Source organism: Bacillus rossius, chromosome 6 (assembly GCF_032445375.1).
Source record: "Bacillus rossius redtenbacheri isolate Brsri chromosome 6, Brsri_v3, whole genome shotgun sequence".
NCBI classification, from domain to species: Eukaryota; Metazoa; Arthropoda; class Insecta; order Phasmatodea; family Bacillidae; genus Bacillus; species Bacillus rossius.
In genome coordinates, this window is record NC_086334.1 from 77,250,871 (window position 1) to 77,271,155 (window position 20,285).

A 20,285-nucleotide genomic window follows, 5' to 3' on the forward strand; every position below is an offset into this window, starting at 1 on the left:
TCAGCTCCGAAATCCGTGCCGCTGCGTTTCACGCAATGGCCGCTAGATGTCTCTCTCATGTGCAGTAAAAGCGGCAATTCAACACGGAGTTGTATGCGCAGTGTGGTCGATTTGTAATGTATTACGAGTGTTCGGCATACTGTGTATGTTATTTTGCATTAAAAATGTGTTTTTTAAAAATTATATTAGGTGTTGAAAATGTGTAAGTAACAAAATTATGTATGTAGGACATTGTAAATATGATATAATTATTCAGAAACTTGTAGGGCGATTGTACAATATTCAAATATAATTTCACATGTGTGTTAATTCCCGCCATTCGAAATGGTTTACTGTTGCGTGCCAAACTGCACGTCTGAGTCTTCAAAATGTGATAAAAAAGTGACTTTCCATACATTTCCTATACAGACTGAACTAAAGGATAGGTGGCGAACAGCGATTTCAAGGCAGGGTAAAACAGCTGGATCTCTCTGGTCTCCGTCTTCGAGTTCACGAGTTTGTAGTTTACACTTCAGGACATCTGATTTCAGCATAAGTACAACAAGAAAAAGATTACTTCCAAATGTGGTCCCTACATTGTTCCAAGGGTATCCTCTGCACAAACAGAGCAAATTACCGAAACGAAGTCCAGCTTCTAGATCCGATGTAAGCCCGCAAATTAAACGAAAAAAAGTGTGTATACAAAATGAAAACAAGGAGCTTGCATTCTTGTCTGAAGATAAGATTGAAGTCAAAGAAGTAGGAATTCAAGTATCATCATTTTTTCCATGCAGACCTAAACTCACAGCCATAAAACACAAGTACAAACTCGTCAAACAGTCTAATGGCCGACTCATTCAAACTGTCAGTAGATTGAGGAAACAAATTAAGGAACTGAAAAAAGAAAATAACGGCAAAAATAATAAACACCTGGAGAAAATTGAAAAAATAGAAAAAGATGGAAAAAATGGAAACTTAAAAGCACTATTCTTGTTAGAGCAAATTGATAGCTATGGAAAACAGCATGTTGTTTATGGTGAAACAACTCTCAAAATTTGTGTACTTTGGCACAGGAAAGCAGCAGCTGGGTATCGTTTCATAAGATCAATGAACTGTTTGAAACTTCCTCATGAAAAAACGTTGAGGGGTTATATTGGATGTGCGAGTGGTGAAACTGGTATAACTTCAGTAATTAAAGAACGCCTTATTTATGAGGTCAGCAATTTGAATCACTCAGAAGAAAAGTTAGGTTCGCTGATAATAGATGAGATGGCGATCAAGGCAAAAGTAAGTTATGATCGCAACCTTGACCAGTTCCTTGGATATTCAGAGGCAGAAATTGAGGAGATGGGTGTAAGTGATAAAATAGCCAACAGACTATTGTGCTTCATGTTTCGCGGCCTCTCCACTCCCATCCGAATTCCCGTCGCGTTTTATTTTACTCGTCAATTAACAGGACCTCAGCTGTGTAAATTAACCAAAAAGGTGATCGAAGAAGTAGAAGAAACAGGTTTTGAAATTCTGCGAATAGTTACTGATAACTCTTCGGTAAATGTTAGCATGATGAAGGAGGTGTGTGGCGGCCAATTACTACCTGAAATACAACACCCAAATGATGAAAACAGAGTAATCTTTTTGAGTTTTGACTTGAGCCACATTTTGAAAAATATTCGCACTCAGTTTCTTCAGAAGAATTTTTTCTACAGGGGTATAATGATCTCAAGCAAGCCCTTGAAAAAATTGTACGATGCACAGAAGCACTGTACAGTGAAACCTGTTCGATGTCTGAACAGAAAAGTTGTTTACCCTTCGAACATCGAAAAAATGAATGTGCAACGAGCCAAGTATGTTTTTTCCCTTCCTCTGACAGCTGCATTGAAGACTCTTCCTACAATAGCACCTGAGTTAGTCGAAAACCACGAAAGCCTTGCTGAAACCATACAGTTTTTGGAATATGTCAGAAAATGGCACGATATTCACGATGTTTGTAACACAAAGCAGGCATATATGTCAAGAAACACCGACAAACTAGTGTTCACAGAATTTGACGATGACAGACTGTCTTGGTTGCTAGATACATTCCTGCCTTACATGGAAAATATCCAAAAGTCGAGCAGCAAACAAAATAAACTAAGTGAAGAGACATACGAAGCTCTAGTCGTGACAACTCAGGCAACTGTAAAATGTATACAACATTTAATATCAGTTGGATTTCATTTCGTTTTAAGCAGGAACCTGAGCAGCGATGACATCGAACTTCTCTTCAGTCACTTGCGAAGAAAAGGTGGTTTCAACGATATGATGGACGCAAGAGCATGCATGTATGCAATCGACACAACGCTAAAAACGGGTTTAATAAATCCTTCAGCTACATCAAATGTAGAAAGACAAACTTTCAAGACATTGGATGCAATTGCACATCACAAACGAATAAGTGAGCTGAACACAGTAATTTGTGATGTTCCAGTTGAAGCAACAGGAATTCTTGACGAAAATCTTGAAGGTAAGATAAATTGAACGGGAAATTTTTTATTATAATTTTAATTTAAGGCTATGCCCCACTCGCTGTCTAGTTATTACATTACTATAATTGTAGCATATTCAAATTGCATGCGAAGATACATTTTGAAAATGCGACTATAGGTAGTTGACAACATGCACTCCAATACAGTGCAAACATTTATTAAATTATGACGCCTTTTGTCATACCACCTACTTTTTAAAATAAATTATTAATGCATTCCTGCTTTTTTTAAGTGTTAGATATAATATTTTGTCGAAGATATTTTATTTGTTAGAAACTAATATCATAGGTAGGTCTACTTGTGATCTATAAGGTCTATAATGTATATCTAATTTTGAAGACAATAATGGAACATTAAAAGTTATGTGATGCCGAGCCTTAATTTAATGAGTTACGTAATTTCATGTTGTTTTTGTTTTTGTGTTTTGCAGAAACTCCAGTAACGCTGCAAATCGCGTCCTTAGCTATGATTGCTGGGTACTTGGTACGGGTTGCAGAAGAAAATTTTAACTGTGCCTATTGCCTAGAACAAATATCAACTCCCGATTGTGACAGCCCGTTGCTCCGATTGATTAAAATGCAAGATCGCGGTGGTCTGCGGTACCCATCTAGAAAATTCGTTTTTTTCCTGAGCAAGATACTAAAATTTACTTGTGTCACTCTTAAACACTTAGGACGTAAACAGCTCATCAAGAAGCTTAAAGTGTTTCTAGTGCCAAAGTTTCTTCAATATTTTAAGTGTTCACTGTGCAGTCAAGAAAAGCTTGCAAATACCATAATAACCAAATTTCTGAAGCCTATTTTGGACAACGAAGCACGTTCGGTGACAGACAAAATTGACAAACCATCAAAAATATACAGAAAACCATTGAGCCGCAAAATTTTAAAACTGTAAGCGTAGTTCCAGGTGAGTAACAATTAACACTTTATTTGGTGTTACAACTGTTACATTCATTTTGTTTACGACTGCTTTATCTTTTAGAAGTATTTGAACATAGGGCTTCATTGTATTTATCATAACAGTTAGTTCTAAACACCAATTTCATGAGTTATAGGACCAACGGTAATTTAAACAGATGTTTCGCGCGGTTCCGTGTACTGCACATGAGAGAGCTACCTAGCGGCGATCTCTGGAACTGAATCGTCTCGCGTTTTACATTCTCTCCTTCCCGGCCTTGAATAATAACGTAGGCAACGTTTGAACCGAGTCTGGAGACCTATTTCTTGGGAGTAAAATAAACAGCGATTCAAACAGTCTTCAAGGGTTCCCAGTGCTGCATTCTGGAAGAATTAAAACCGTGAAGCGAGAATTGTACACTTTCTTTATGTCTGTATCACAGCAGTTGTTTCATTTTGTTTGTATAAAAACAAGTTTCAAACCTTTAAGGAATCGTTATACCGCGCTTGTTTAAATATTTATTACAATGAATTATTGTAGCTAGTTAAATTGAATTACTTGTAGTTCAACTGTTATGTTTAATTATATTTTGTGCTTATGAAATGTCTTTATTATTTGGGGTGTCTTCAACCTTAACAAGTGACTAATGAGACGCTAATCACTTGAGCCGTTATATGTTGAGGTTAGAAACTCGTTCAGTCTTATTCTTTTGGAGATCGGAATGAAACATTTACAACTGCTACTAAATTATAAATGGTATGTCAAATATATATTGGAATGAGTATTCGAAAAGGTCGATTGTACAAATAAAGATTTTTAATTATTTCATTTTCATGGTACCAATTGAGTCGGAATTGTTTTGTATCATCGTTACGCATGTCACCAAGGTGCAGAAATGTTAGGCTTGCCTTAGATGAGCCCGCTCCTAGATTGTAGTGGTTGAAACGTTTTCAATAAAAAAGGTAGCCAAAAAATTAACTTGATACTGAACCTACTATTAACCTTAACTCAACCAACAGTCAACACTATTTAACAGTACCTTAAATGTAGCGTATTTACTCTAACAGTCATAACTGTTTCACTATATTATCAAATGTAAGAAATCTAACCTTTAAAAATGTAACTACTGGTAATTTGTGTAAAATATTGCAACAATATTTTACAGAATTATTAGAAAAAATGATAAGAATTGGAAGAAACTAATTGCACAATTATTTATGTGTTTTTACAGATAAGCATTTCCTTCAGTGTTAGTTTTGCTGAGAGAGGCATCAAAATATTATAAGTGATTTTGGTAATTTTATATAGTAATTGCTGTTCTGAAAAAAATATTAATTCTCAATAAGAGGGACTTTTCTGTAAAAATAAAGGAAACAAATGCAGGAATATGTGTGATCTTTGTTCTAATTCTGTTTAAGGATATTGCAATACTTCAAGCGGGATACCCATATTTGCCCCTTTTAGCGATGGGTTTGGGTAGCTAACTACCTTAAAATACTGTAAAATATTGTTAATGGTTGGTTAGGAATTATCTATTTTAAATGTAGGTAACAACCAAACCAACTGTTAACATTATATAAGGAATTTAAATTTAGCTTTCCTGGCCTAACCAATGTTTCACACACTTTCACAGTATTTCAAATGTAACTAACATAATCTTTACAACTACCGTCAGTTGGGGTGAAGTTGACCAGTGGGGTGAAGTTGACCATTTTTATGAAATTTGTTTTGTTGGCCTGACACAATCCAGGCAATGAAGATAAAAAATTATGTGGTTATGTTTTAAAATCTAGGAGAGTTTCTCTTAAAAGAAGTGATTTTGGGATTGAAATTACAATTTTAGACAGAAATTTAGAAACAAATAAAAACCAAGAACTATTTGTTATGATTAATAATGTTGTTAATACTTTATTGCTGCCGGGTATAATAAAAAAATAATTGCAAATAAAATTGCTATGTTTGCTGATTTGAGAGGATAGAAGAGTAAGTAAATAATAAAAATTGCCAAATAAATAAAAATTTCTAAGGTAAACAAATTTTATTGAAACTGTGCAGTTTATTTAGCATTTTGGGGTGAAGATGACCACATGGTCATGTTCACCCCAATGTCTAGTAATTTATGTTGAGAAGTGTCTAATTCAGAAAACAGTTCTGCCTCCTTATAAACTAAACAAACGAGGCCATTATGTGTGCCAAGAAAAAGTGATAGCAGAATGAACTAGAATGGAAATGCAGTTCAATGTTTACTAACATATAGTTTCAATTGTTATTTCCAGTAGCTTACCTGTCGTTGTTTGGTCTATTTTTTCTATTATTGTAAGGTTTACTTCACATATCAGTTAAATGTTTTATTATACTAATAAAAATATATTTTTTGGTTATTGGCTGTTTTCATAACTTGTAGGTTCCTCTATTTTAGGAAATAACCATCAGTCATATTCTGGAATAGCCTAAATGATAATGTTTGTAAAATATCAATTCAATTATTTTCCAGTTTTGCGCACAAGTAGTTTAAGTGAAGTCACCTTAACTATTGATAGGTGGGTAAATAAATCTGTTCACTTGAGTTTTCATTATTGGCAGTCTAAATAAATAACACTTTATTTTGTTCTAAATTGTATATATATTTTTTATTAAAGAGTAAAAATTCAAATTAAGATTTTTTTTTCTCAAAATATTTTTTTTGGTGTTTCTCTTACATATAATGTAGTCAACTTAACCCTAACACTAGCAAGGTAAAAATTACAATGAAAATAAACTTAATGGTCACATTCACCCCACTGGGGGTGAACATGACCAATTACATAAAAAAATTAAAAACATCATTATAATATTAGTAATTTTTTCTTTCAATGACAGCATTTCAGAAAACAAGTAAGTATAGATCTATACACGTACATAGTTAGATAAATAAACATATTAAAATTTGTTAGCAAAAATTCATTATGAAGATGAAATCTGGTCACCTCCACCCCAACTGACGGTACTACTGTGATTTTATGGACTTTATTGATATTGCTAATCTTACGTATTTAACCATTAAAACTGTGAATTAACAGAAAGTCATTTAATTATGGCAGTGCTTTTATGTCAAACTAAAAATAAATAATTTCACAACTTTTTTTATTTTTATGGAAAAGCTACTCGTTTCAAAAATTACATTAAGTACGTACAAATAGAGTGGTTAGTAGGCCTTCGTGATAAGTGACATACATCCCAACAAAACTTATGCATAACATTTTAGGGCTAATTGTTTGTTGTTGAAATTTTTGGCTTCTGGAAATAAAGGCAAATGGTAATACCTAAGTGAAATGTTTTCAGTTGGAGTTAAGACTTTTTTTTTTTAAATTAAATAATTTAACAAAGATGCTACGTGTTATTAATGTATAGAACCTAACCTAACAAAGCTTTCACTTAATTTATTATTTGCCCCTTACTTTTAACCTTTTTACCATTCTCTTTTGTATTTAAGTATTTTTTTATTCTCTTTGTGTCATTTTTCTCGTTTGCACTGTATACTGTTAGGAAAAAAAATACAATTAGAATAAAATCTTATTCACAAGAAATCTGCAGAAAATTTTTTACATAAATAAAGTAATTAACAAAGTCATTAACATCAATTTTGTTGATGCCATTTTAAATTTGTTTGTGAAAATACATACAATTGTAGAAATTGTGTTCTATGCTTAGAGAGTTATTGATACTTGTAACACACACTTGTAACACACAAGGTAACGAAGCTGCAGTGTATCGGGGCAGACTGGTGGCCTGTGAAGCCCCGGGTGAACGGAGAGCCATCGTTCGGGCGGACAGGCGTCAGTGGCAGCGTGTGTGTTTCAGACCATGTCGTGCTGCGACGGTGACGAGGGGGGAGAGGCCCAGCGGCCAGCGAGCAGTCCCCGGCCGCGCTCCTGCACGGACGTCGTGTGGCTCTGCTTCTTCATTGCTTTCTTGTTCCTCATGGTGAGTCCTACCTGCTCTACAGTCATAGTGTCATCTTTATAAATAAACATTTTAGAAAATTATATAACCCAAAGTTCTCCAAAAATGGCTCAAAATCACATGTTATAAGGGTTCCATAATCATTCTTGACCCATCTCTTCAGCGGTCCAAGGTTCTGACACCACCGGAGTAACCTCTGGAAGGAAGGGAGAAGTTCAAGCTTTTACGGAGTGGGATTCTGGATCTCTGGATGTTCCCACTTGTCAGTCAAGTCATAAGATGGGGAACCACACATAACTTAGAAAGTCACAACTTAGAACTGTCATAACTTAGAAAACTTGGAAAAATCCACGTAACTTAGAAACACACAACTTAGAAAGATCATTACTTAGAAACACACAACTTAGAACTGTCATAACTTAGAAACACGTAACTTAAAAACACACAATGCAGAACCACACAACTTAAAAACGTCATAACGTAGAAAGTCACAACTTAGAACTATCACAACTTAGAATCACACAACTTAGAAACACGCAACGCAGAACCATACAACTTAGAAACATAGTGACGTAGAAAGTCACAACTTAGAACTATCACAACTTAGAAACACACAACTTAGAAATGTCATAACTTAGGAACACGTAACTTAGAAACACGCAACGCAGAACCACACAACTTAGAATATGAATGAGAAGGCGTAAATATTTTGAAAGGACTGTAGTGAGAAATATTTTTGTTTGCACTCCCTGCATTCAGAGCTGCACTCTTGTGGCTAAATAGTTACTTTCGCGTTCAGTTTGGTTCTCCCTGTATAGATGGCGCTGTTAGTTCCACACATAGCTAAATTGACTTCAGCTAAATTGACTTCAGCTAATGGTTTGCTCACCACATCTGAATGACACATTAATTTTATTCCTGTTTTCAATGATTAAGATTTAATTTGTGTTAGTAAAACAGTTGTTTTTTGTTTGTATAGCTATAATAAATTAAGTTGATTACATAATGAGCGTTGGGCTAAATTCACGTGTTTAAATAACTACATGTAAACCCAAGAAGAAAAAAAATTGAATTAATTTGCCCCGTTTCTATGACGTCGTTCTTGACGGAAATTTAAAACGAAATAAAAAAATGTATATAAATTAAACTTTTATTATCTCATTTACTTTCGTTGTAGCGTCATTAGGTATTCTTCTCTCGAAGGTTAATGCCATTTATTTAATATAAAATTTTTACATTTTTTAAATTTAGCGTTAAACATAATCTTAAGAATATAAATACAGAATGTATGTATAATAATCGTTAAAACTTTAATAAGTAAGAAATCACGTAATGCAGAGAAAGCAGAAATATTAATGTTCAGAAGCAGGGTAGTTATTAAATATTTTTAAAACATTTTTAGATAAAAAGCGTTGCAAATTTTATATATGAGGAACATAAAAATTTAATTTTTCCATTTCATAAAATTTATATCAAGGTACTATTTTCCTGTTAATTTCCGGGGCAATACCTACTGCACAAGCAATGTTTACTGGGGATGCAGAAAATATTTGGCCAGACAGCTGGTTCCAACATGACGGCTAGGTTATTGGAGAGGTGGTAAAAAATCAAGATTCATGAAATGATTTCTAACCTAGCTTTCGCGTTTGCTCTACCTCGTATTATACGTAGTGCATTTCCGAGTAACTATCATTACTTGATGTGAGATAATGAAGTATTTTTACGGTAATTAGGTTTTAAATTTAAAAGTATATATTTTTTTACAAATTTTTTCTTTGTTACATTGATTAATTATGGTTTGTGTAACCTATTTTCATAGTTTTAAAATAAAATTCGATAACTATTTTTGTTTAATATGCCTATTCATATCTTTGAATGAGTTCCCCATAGTTATTTATAACTATTTTTGACTAATATTATAACAATTTTGCAGGGAATTTTCCGTTTATATATTTATCATTACTTTGAATTAGTAACAGTTTAGGAAAAATTGCGGTTTCTTTTCTTCGGCTCGTAGAAGTTTCAATCGAGTTCATATTTCAACGTGACTCATGTGGCTGAAAATGCGGGTCGATCTGCTCGGTGTGACCTGCGTTATGCCCTACGTCTAAATCAGAAATGTTACTATCTCTCGCGGACTTTCTCTTCCATCACGTACGATTGCAGCGTATTATGTCTACAGACTTTTAACTTTCCAATGTCTTAGTAAATAAGTTGTAATGTACGTACTACGGCAGTTCCACCCCCCCCCCCCCCCCTTTTTATAGTTAAGTGTTAACAATATACGGTTATTCATCAATTAATGATTACATTATTTTTGATTTCGTATTTTGCACAATAAACTTAAAAATTTAATATTATGTATTTTAATGCTTCTATGAAAAAAATTCCCTTTTCTTATTTACTTTACTCTAAAAGTAATAATTGTGTCAGGTGATTTGGACGACAATTTTAAGCTATATTGCTTGCAACCAGATAACTATTTACTCGACTTTGAATTAACACTTTCACTAATTCATTGCCAAGTGTGAGTAGGTGAGTGGAGAGGCATTATTCACAAATGAGTTAACTAATTGTTTTATTGAGAAAAATGCTGTGACACAATTACTTAATTGAATGTCTGTGGTTGGTTATGTTATGTGTAGACCTACATTATATTAGTCTGTGGCTTTTTGCCTCATAGTGCTACACTCCATTAACTAGTAATTTAAACATATTCACTTGTGTTGTTTTGTCATATTTTGACTTATTTTTTTGCAGCTGAAATTAACAGATGGTCCTTTCCCTTGAAACACACAAAACTCAGTTTGATATATTTTTAAAGAATTCTTAACAAAAAAAATTATTTATAGTGAATAAGTTCACGCCAGTATGCATTCAAAATAAACTTTTTTTCTAACATTCCGTATGAGAAGTGTATAAATGTATGTCCGGAAACTGAAGTCGGTGCGTGGTGTGTTTGGGGTCCGCCATCTTGGATTGTGACATCACGGCGGCCATCTTGAATGACCTTGACTATGATCTCGCCGCCATATTGGAATCCACCATTTTGTTCTGAAACTTTCCACCATCTTAAAATCGAATGCCCCAATCTCGAACGTTGCACTTTTCGTTACGGCCGCAATCTGGTTTTTCCATCATCTTGTTTTTATCTGCCGGAAGTTGTCATCTTGCTTTTCTTTCTTCTACTGGAGGTTGCCATCTTGGATTATGTAATGTCTACCATTTTTGTTTCTGCTATTTTTTCCTAGTGTCAGCTACTCTCTGTTTCATGTACATAAGTTCGATGTTCCGTTACCTACTAATGAGGCTATGACCCTTATCACCATATTAAATTGAATTTTTTATACTATATACATTGGCAGTTAGGTGATTCGAACCATGGCAGTTCGGAACTCTGGATTAGAAACATACGCGTTTTACCACATGACCATCGAGACATTTAACAGACTGAGAATTATATAAGGTATATATAAAAAATGTCACATATTCGGACTAGTAATTTTTTTCAATATGATGAAATAAAAATTGTAGAATTTGTTAGAGGGAACTGCCGCCATACTTGTTTTCAATTCACAATAATAGGAGCGCGAGTGTCACGTAGTACACCAACCATATGCTAGAGGACGCTGCCACCATCTTTGTTTTCAGTTCTTGCTACCAGGCACGTTAGTGTCCAGCCGTATGCTATAGAGCGCTACTGCTGTGTTGGCAAGAGTGCAGGAGTATTTATTGCAAGAATTTTGTCACTTACGCCATCTATTCGGACATCATAGCCGTCATATTGTAATTCTGTAATTATTAACCTATATATCTGGAAATGATTCCACAAATTATAAAAAAAAAAAAGATCGCCCATTAATGTAATGATTGACCCGATTGATTTAAGTCTTAGGTTCAATACTTGACCAATACAAATAAAGTTTTATGTTTAAAATTTAATTTAATTCATTTAAAAATACAAAATATATATATTTACTTTCCTGATCTATCAGCTTCCAGTGAGCCGCAGATGTAGGTTTGGTCGCCATATTGAAATTCTGTACTTATTAAATAAATAATTGAGGAAAAATCGACAAAATATTAGAAAATTAGCCAAATTATTTAGCGATTCAATCAATTGATTTCAGTCCTCGGTTCGATCCTTGGTCGATGCAAAAAAGGGGACTTTAGACTAAAAAATATATTTTTTATTTCTCTCTTTACCTTCTGACAATTGGATAGTTGGCCTTACAACGAAACGTCTCTCTAGACAGGCCGTATGACAAGCATCTCCACACCAAGAGGTTTGGAAACCCCTACAGCTTACTCATGTACCATTTCAGGTATAGACAAAGTATCCCGAACCAAAAGATATAATTCATCGATTCTCAGCATACTGTTCGAACCGATAATTTACAATGTCAGCCTTGTAGGCCAAGCGTATCCGAACCACGATGTATTCGTTTTCGATAGGTACTTGTTATGTTTTTACTGCTGATAAAGTCGCTGAACCCGTTAAAGTCTCCTCTAGTATGTAAACGGCGATGGTAGACCTTCCACAATGATCTCTACTGACGATAGTCAGCATTACTGTTGTTGTAGGTGATAGGTCAGACTGAACTGATGAACCTCCAATTGCTGATGGTACATACGTCATCAAGGTTTTCGTCGTTGTTGCGACTGCTACTGTCCAGTCCGAGTAAAGATTAAAATCAACCTACAACGGCTACAATGGCTCCAACTCTCTACAACAGCTACAACTGAATTTGGCTCCAATTGGTTTCAATTATATTTAGCCCGAAACTGTCTCGATTGCTGAGAAGGCTTTTTTGTTACTTATTATTTTGTTTGGTGACGATTTTTGCATATTTTAGTTAGAAATTGTAGTGTGAGAAAACAATCTTAGGTGATAAATTAAAATACAAGAAATAAAACACTTTTTCCAAAATACAAAATATAATTTATTTTTCAATAAAACACACTTGCAGGTAAAACAAGGCATTATTGTACTATCCCGTACATCTTAGTTCATGAAGTATAGTACATTTTTCTTTATTGATGGATATATTTTTAACATTTTGGGAAGCAAGTAGAAGTCTTAACCTATCGACCAATATTTTAGGATCTTCTCATGTTGTGTAATCAATCTCTTCTGCTGCTGCCTCCGTCTTCTTTGCGCTTTTACTGCCAATTTTCTGAGAAACTCGATAGCCTCATAGTTATTATAATCATAATCGTCCCATTGATCATCACGGAAATGATCAGAATTGATAATTTTAACATGTCGCTTCCATCGTTTAGGTCTCAGTGCTTCATCACAATTGTCAATCTTGTAAGATTCATGTGCTTCAGCTTGGTCTTCGAACTTGTCAGCTTCAGATGCTTTTATATTGTTTTCAGTTCTGCAAAGATTACTTGAATTTGCTAAGATAATTTTTTTTTCATTTCCATTAAAGATGCTACTTTCTTCGTTAGCATTTAATTTCAGATCATTAACGAAATCTGGGATAGTGTTGTCTTTATTTCACTTTCTGGATGTTGAAGCACCGTTCTTTTTATCATCAGTTAGCTTGGTTGTACAGATCTTGTGATGTTTATTCAAGATATTTCGTCAACTAAATGATGCTGAGTGCAACTAAATAATTTTTGGTAATGCCCCAAAATACACTCACTTCTCTCATGATGTTTAACATTTATTGCAAGGTAAATTTCTTGCTGCGATAACTACACTTGTGTCCGTTCGATAACGGCTACAGACATCACTACGGAATCCATACTAGCTTCTGTGAATGTGGTCAGAAGCATACTGAGTGTTCCAAACTAAAACAGACATCCAAGTAGGAATTTCAGTAAACCATCAGCTAGAGTTAATTTTACATTTGTTGAAAAATTCATCTCCAAAAATATCTGCTTTTCACCAACAGATGTCTCCTCATGTAATTGCTCACAGTGTTCGTGCTTTAAACAATATATCTTAATCCATCTAGTACAATTTACCTTGTATAATAATGCAAGTATAAAACATTCGTTATTTGTTATGTTGTAAAAGCGGTCACTGTTTTAGGCGTGATGCGGGATGCTCACTCACGATCGGAATAGGAGAGCTTTGCTAGACCTCAAGCAGAAGGAGAATAATCTTGCATGCTGTGGTTCTCAGCTGTTTTAATTCATAGAAATCGACTCAGTGATAAATCTAATTTATGTGTGAGTTTCACCTGATTTAATTTGTAGTTGTAATTTGGTAACAGGAATTCACTAACTTAACGTAAAACTGAATACAATTGCATACGTCTTATATCGAAAGTAATTTGGTAACAGGAATTCACTAAATAAACGCAAAACTGAATACAATTGCATGTCTCATATCGAAAAAATGCTTGGAAATATTACCTACTTTCTAATGATTAACAAGAAGCACACTAAGAAATTCAACAAACGTTTTGACAGGAATAACCAGGAACACAGGGAGAACACAAACCAAATGTTGTCAGGAATAACAAGCGGCCGAGCTCAAAGTCAAGATCATGCAAAATGGCAGCCGTGAAGTTACAATCCAAGATGATGGACCTCAACCACACACAATGTACTGGCACCAGATGCCAGACATACATTTATATATTATTCGTATGCCACATCGGAATGTTTTAGGGGGAAATTACAGAGTAGCGGCTCCTGGAAAACAAGTTGAATAGTAACTACAGTTAAAGGTTAGTTAGGTTGCCTTTATTTATTACTTATAAAGTTTTACTTATGTACCAAAAAAATATTTCTACTTCTGAATTTACGCAACGAGTCTTCAACTTGACGGTTTTGTATTAGCCTTAATTACAAGAAGCTATTATTTTATAATATTAGGAACCTATCCTAAATTTTTGTGTTACAATATAGATTTTATACTCCTTATATACGAATTATAACCAAATGAATAGTGCCCACAGCATCATCTAAGAATAATTAGTTCTTGAGTTTGGCTAAGTTGATTTTAGTTCTCAGTATATGTTCTTTAATACAGTCAAACCTCTCTGAAACGACCCCTCACGGTTCCCAGGAATAGGGTCGGAATAGAGGGGGGGTCGTAATAGATGTTTTCCGAAATTTTCAGTTGATTTCAACCCCCCCCCCCCCCCCCCAACCCCTTTTCCCAAACCGCTACTCGCTAAGAAACCAGCCATACAATGGCAGGATGCTGTCACTCACAATGCTAGACGGCTGTGCTTTAAACCTTCATGACAAGTCCGTCGCCCTACAGGCCACCTCTAAAGAAAATATGTCAATAGACAGTTTATTTTTACTGGTTAGATTACATGTACGATTTCTTGCTTGCCGTAGTTAAATACACTAGAACCCCGATGTCACGAACCCCGGATTTAACGAAGCAGTGATTTTACGAATACATTCTCGAGAACCGTCAAAAAATTGGACATTTTGACCAAAATGTGAAAATCAGAAGAAAAAAAATTTAAAACAAAACAAAATGAAAGATTATTAAAATCTGTTAACTTTAACACACAGCGTATTTTTTGTGTCGGCTTTAATATTTCCAATAATGTTCATGTGAGAATAACAAAAAAATAATGGGACATTTCCTTTAAAAATACGGCAGCAGTAGCTTGTGCAACGTAAGTGGGAGCGCGGGAATATCGTCTAGACAGGCTGGCGGCAGCACAGGCGGCGGATGCATGACGTCATACGGCTTACCTCTCCTTCCCTTGTCTAGACTTCAAGGTTCATCCCTCCCAGGCATACAAACCATCGTGTCTCTCTCCCCCTCCTACTTCAACGTCCTTTGGCATGTGAAACTGTCAACATCCTTCCTCACCTTCACCAAACTGTGTGCGACTAAAGCCAGGTTTGTATAGTCCAGTTCTGGTAAAATGAAAAATTTTTAAGGGCCCCCGCGACAGCCATTTACCGTTAATTGTTTTGATACAAATTGTTTGTTAGTTACACAACATTATTTCTGAAGGAAAATCACTGAAACTTCAAAATTTATTTAATGGAAAAATTTAGCAGGGCCGTAAAAGTATTCATTTTTGCCGCAAATGAACTATACTCGCCCTTCCTGCCGGACAACATTCTCGGCGCGTGACGCATGGCAACTACAGTCGTGTGCCGCGCACAGCCACGAAAAACCTACGCAATTTCCAAACTATACTATATATCCGACTGGAGTCTGTTTACGAAAAGCATTTAAGAATTTGTTAATTGTTCTTTTGAGATAAAATGGCTAAAAGACATGTTTTCGAAGTTTTAGGTGTAAAAAACCCGTTACAAATTTCTTGAAAGTATCATAGGGAAATGCATTACACCTTTATCTTTATTTTTCCGCCATATAATGTTATGGTCACCGCTCAAATTTCACTGTTATCTGACGGGAACGAGATGACTGCGCGCCAGTTCAGAAGCCTTGCACTTAGAGGTTTTACCGCGCTAGAACTACCATTGAGCGTCGATCTTATCATCCCGCTTCACTAACACACACGCTGACCAGACGGCGCCCTAAAGCTGATTAGAGGAAGCATGTAGAAATGCAAGGCAGGAAATTTTTCCAGCTTATCAACCAGGACCCGGGCAAGTCTTGACTATTAAGCTTTTCACATTAAAATATAAGAGACTTGTATTGTGTAATTTCGGTGTTATTTAGCGGTTTTTCTTAAAAATCGCTTTTTTCGCATTTTCCATATAAATTCGCGGAAAATTTCGCGATTTCGCGATTCACCATATAATCGTGGCCCTAGTTATTGCTCGCGCGAGAGGAGAACGTGGAATGTTAGAAGAAAGATAAATGCGGGGTAGACAGACGGCAGCCAGTGTGTTTCCTGCGCGGGGAATAAGTGGCGTAGCCTTTTTTTTTATGCTGGGTGAAGCGACCTTTTTCTATCAACCCACGGGAAAAATTAATTGCTTGAGCTGTCAAAATAAACATCGCTGCGGCAGTTAAAACAAGTCGAGGCGGGCGTGCATCCAGTCGGTCGCTGTGTATTGTCAACCGATAGTAATCAAAATCAAGAGAAATCCAGCAGGTAGCTTTGCCTTAACTGCGTACCACACTAGACACTCGCAATAAGCTAAACGTAAACACGTTGCCACAAAAACCTTTATCTGCACCCTGCCGACAAAGGGACGTGGAATGGGGGTTGTTAAGCGCTGACAGCGGTCGACAGGAAGCACTCGGCAAGAGAAACGCAGCAACACGTTACTCACCACAAGAAACTTATTTTCTGTCTGTTTATCTTCGGATTTTCGGCAATTTTTTCACGGTTCCTCGAAATCGGGTTGTAATAGAGAGGTGGTCGCAATAAATGGGGTCGCAACAAAAAGGTTTTACTGTACTAAGTGGGTAGAGTGTTGGAAAAACAAGTATGTTTTAACTGTGCGTATCCTTGCATTTGTGAATAACAGATTGTTTTGTAAACAGCCTTTCTGTTTTATTTGTACAAAACATTTCTTTTAAGATATTTTCGTATGTAAGTTTTCACTTGATTAGTTTTGAGGACGATTTTTACTTTACGCCAAAATCAATAGAATTGGTTGTAGGGAAAGTGGAAAATAAGTACATTTCATCGTAAACAATTTGAGAAATTTGGTTGCTCTTGTATTATGTACTAGCCAGGCACCGATTTCAGGAGCCAGCGCTCTGGGAAAATAATTTTTAGCCGCCCCCCTTTCATTCCAGTTCCCCGCAAAAATAATAAATTTTTAAAAGTCAAGCTTATTTATAATAAGTTTTAAAACAGCATATTATGCAACTAAATACTAAGGTTTCTCAAAGACAAAGGCTGTGTGTATTTTTTTTATTTAATGAATGCTTGTAGCATTTTTATACGGCTGTTATAGGTACCGTAATTAAATATGAGTTACAGTATACTGTTAAACAAATTTTAAATCTTTTTCTAAATTGTTTTGTTTAATAATTTATATTTTTAGGCATTATTTCTCGTCCCTCAAACCTTTTTGTCCAATTTTTTTCGTACCTCAAATTCTTTCGCCGCTCAAAAACTGGAAATCTGGGCGAATGCCTGGTTGACACATATGTAAATTGGGGCCCAGTACTAGTACATTTTGTGGATCTATAGTGACGAAATTACTAGGATATGAAGCGTAATACGAAGTTAGGTCATGAGATGTAAACATATAAATGCCTGATTATTAACTATTAATGTATACTTGGTTTATAAACACATCATTTTTTCCTATTATCATCGAGTTCTAAGGTAAAGCTGCCATGAAGAGAACGATTTTTATAAGAAATTTGAATTTTTTTATTATTATTTTCAGTATCACTGATAGAATAATATCTTTGAAAATATGATTTTTTTTACATCTGGTTATTCATATATGCTAATCCTGTATGTAACCTTTGGGTTGTTGTTTTTACACTGATTTTTTTTTTGCAAGTTCTCGTAAAGCAAATGCAGTTGTGAATCATGGTAGTTAAGAGTGTAGACGTCCAATAGCGCTGGATTTCAGTAATTAATAAACAGAGTATGCGGTTGTTTTCAACGAGTTTATTTGAGAACTTTTAATATGTAATACGCTATTATAAGACATTATTTTCAATTTGCCTCCAGAATCATTACTTTGTTTTTTAATTATATTTAATCATATAATTATGTTTATATACATGTGTGTATGTAAATCATGACCGTGGTTATTTTATCGTAACTCAACAAATTTTCAGTTAATTAATTTTTTTCATAACCGTGAAATTCAATCACTTAATTACCATTTGTTAAGTTTTCACACACTGTGGAAGCAGCGAACGCATATTGAAACCTAAATTTCTTGAAGTTCCATTACACATTCTGGAGCGGGCTTGAGCGGTAGATACGTGGCACTTTTCACATGGAAGAAATGTGAAATACATGACAGTTTAACAATTGGATGTAACTGTAGTAAATTATGTTTAAGAAGTGTCCACGGGCGTCTGAAATTAAATAAAATCAACAAGTATAATTTGGCTACACCTTAAGGTGTTCACTAGTTGGCTACAAGGCTAATGTTATAAACTTCGCAAGAAAAGCAAACGCACAGGACGCTACATGCAACAAGTGCAATAAAACTGCGGCAATTTATAGGTAAAATACGCCAGACGCTAGACATCACCGACCCTGCAACTTGAAACATCACAAATGTCGAAACAATTTACATTTGGCTTATTTCTATAAGTAATGTTAATTTTTATGTCAAAGTAAGCAGTTCTTTGTAATTTCATTAAACATTTTCATGTGCTTTAACTGTTTGGTAATTTCGTAAGTAAAAACGTGAAACGTGTAATAAAAATAAAGTCGGCTTCCATATAAATAACTTCAGTGTTTTCGGAACACGTTACATTAAATATGGAGGACAGAATTGCAAGATGTAGTGTGATTTTTAAAGGTTATTTGAAAACATTGTTATTTGCCTTTTCTTGATTTTCTTGTCTGAAACTGATAAGACTCGGTCTCATTGGGGGCCATCCCTAAATAACGCCACGCGTTAAGGGGAGGGGAGGTGGTCGACGAAGTGTGACGTGTGACAAGGGGTAGGAGGCGTCATAAGCTTCGTGATGTCACATGTCCAAATATAAAATATTTAAATGCGAAACTTTAAATGTAAGCGAAAAAACTTAGAAATATTACCAACATATCAATACGCCTATGCGTTTTAAGGTAATCAACTCATGAATGCGAAATTCAAAGAAGTTTTTGAGATTTGAAATTTGAGCGAATTATAGTATCAGCTGTGCAATATTTTAAAGATTTTGACTTGGATGCTATTTACATTGCCACCAATGCTCCGGGAAGAAGTGCAATCAACATTGTTGAACGACAAATGTCCTCCGTGTTCCTGACATTAACAACCAAAATGAGAACGAAATGCCTGATATGCCAGTGATAAGCAATATAGAGGAGTGGGTTCAGAGTCCATGGACACAAGATGATTGAGTTTTGTATCTTTCATTGATATAATTATTAGTTTATCATTCTTTAAAAAGTTTTCAAGTTTAAGAAATTTTTGATTTTATGTTATTTTGTTTAAAACATATTTTTAATGAAGGTAAAAATAATTTTAAAACTGCTGTTTTAATTCAATTAGTGCAATATATAAAGTTGGAAGTTTTGTGACGTCACACCATCTTCTTTGACAAGGCCCCTGGGGGGGGGAGAGGGGGGGGGGGGCAAAAAATCATGATTCGTATGACATAATTTATGGATGGCCCCTTGTAAGTGTACACGTGCATCTCTCAAAACTCGTTGTTATACTATATGAATGGGTGAAAATTTTTTATGTGTTAGAATACTATTGTAAAAAGTGAAAAACTGCAGATTTTTATAACATTATTTAATGTGAAGGTTTAATTTTGGAAGTAACTTGGAGCACTTAAACTAAACAAAAATTTATTTCTCCATAGAACTAAAGGAGACTGTATTGCGTTTTTTTTAATATTTTGTGTTTGTGAATACTCAAATTATATTTCATACTAACCAGCACGAAAATCTGCTTAAGTTTCGTTCTGTCCTTTGTCATGAGAATCCGTTTGCCCGTAAATTGTTCCCCCACCACTTGGCAACTTCTCTCCCCTTCCCCAGTGACGCACGGGTTTCCTGCCACACCCCATCCCAGCACATTTCAGGTATTCTTCTCCAAAGACCCTACGACCTTGAGTCCGGGATCTCAGGCGCCCCGCTGAGGCATCACAATGCCAAGCCATACAGTACGATCTGCACACATTTCCGTCGACAACAAGCAGCTGTGCTCGTATACACAAGCATAAATATTCGTTCAAACTATTCATAAACAAAACTAATTTAACTTTTTTTATTTATATTTATTATCTGATTTCGGGAGGCACATATCTAATTTCATTGAAAGAAATGTCAATGACTTAACAAATATAGGTAAACGACTATGAAAAATAAATACAGGCCTGATTTGTTAAATTAGCACTTTTATTCATCATCCTACTAATATTATAAA

General features: G+C 35.1%; 2 protein-coding genes across 7 annotated transcripts in view; both read left to right on the forward strand.

Moving 5' to 3' along the window:
• Positions 1-1,939: 1,939 nt before the first annotated feature.
• Positions 1,940-3,634, forward strand: LOC134533321 (uncharacterized). The gene is made up of 2 exons (XM_063370814.1): positions 1,940-2,482; positions 2,935-3,634. Exons 1-2 carry the CDS (start codon positions 1,987-1,989, stop codon positions 3,396-3,398), a joined length of 960 nt encoding a protein of 319 aa, XP_063226884.1. The 5' UTR covers positions 1,940-1,986; the 3' UTR covers positions 3,399-3,634.
• Positions 3,635-3,677: 43 nt separating this feature from the next.
• LOC134533322 (choline transporter-like 1) overlaps positions 3,678-20,285 on the forward strand; it is a 616,909-nt gene continuing 600,301 nt past the window's right edge. Inside the window, exons 1-2 of one of the 6 annotated variants that reach the window (XM_063370818.1) lie at positions 3,678-4,157; positions 7,242-7,364. In XM_063370818.1, coding sequence (XP_063226888.1) covers positions 4,155-4,157; positions 7,242-7,364 — 126 coding nt within the window. In that variant the 5' untranslated portion in view covers positions 3,678-4,154. The remainder of the gene's footprint in view (positions 4,158-7,241; positions 7,365-20,285) is intronic. The other 5 variants (XM_063370819.1, XM_063370815.1, XM_063370821.1 and 2 more) reach the window with 5 other exon arrangements.

Bases quoted from the DNA above. Each gene is read 5' to 3' on its own strand.
- LOC134533321 (XM_063370814.1), top strand. From the start codon at position 1,987: ATGTCAAGAAACACCGACAAACTAGTGTTCACAGAATTTGACGATGAC. The intron at 2,483-2,934 runs GTAAGATAAATT...TGTGTTTTGCAG, and splicing joins TCTTGACGAAAATCTTGAAG to AAACTCCAGTAACGCTGCAA.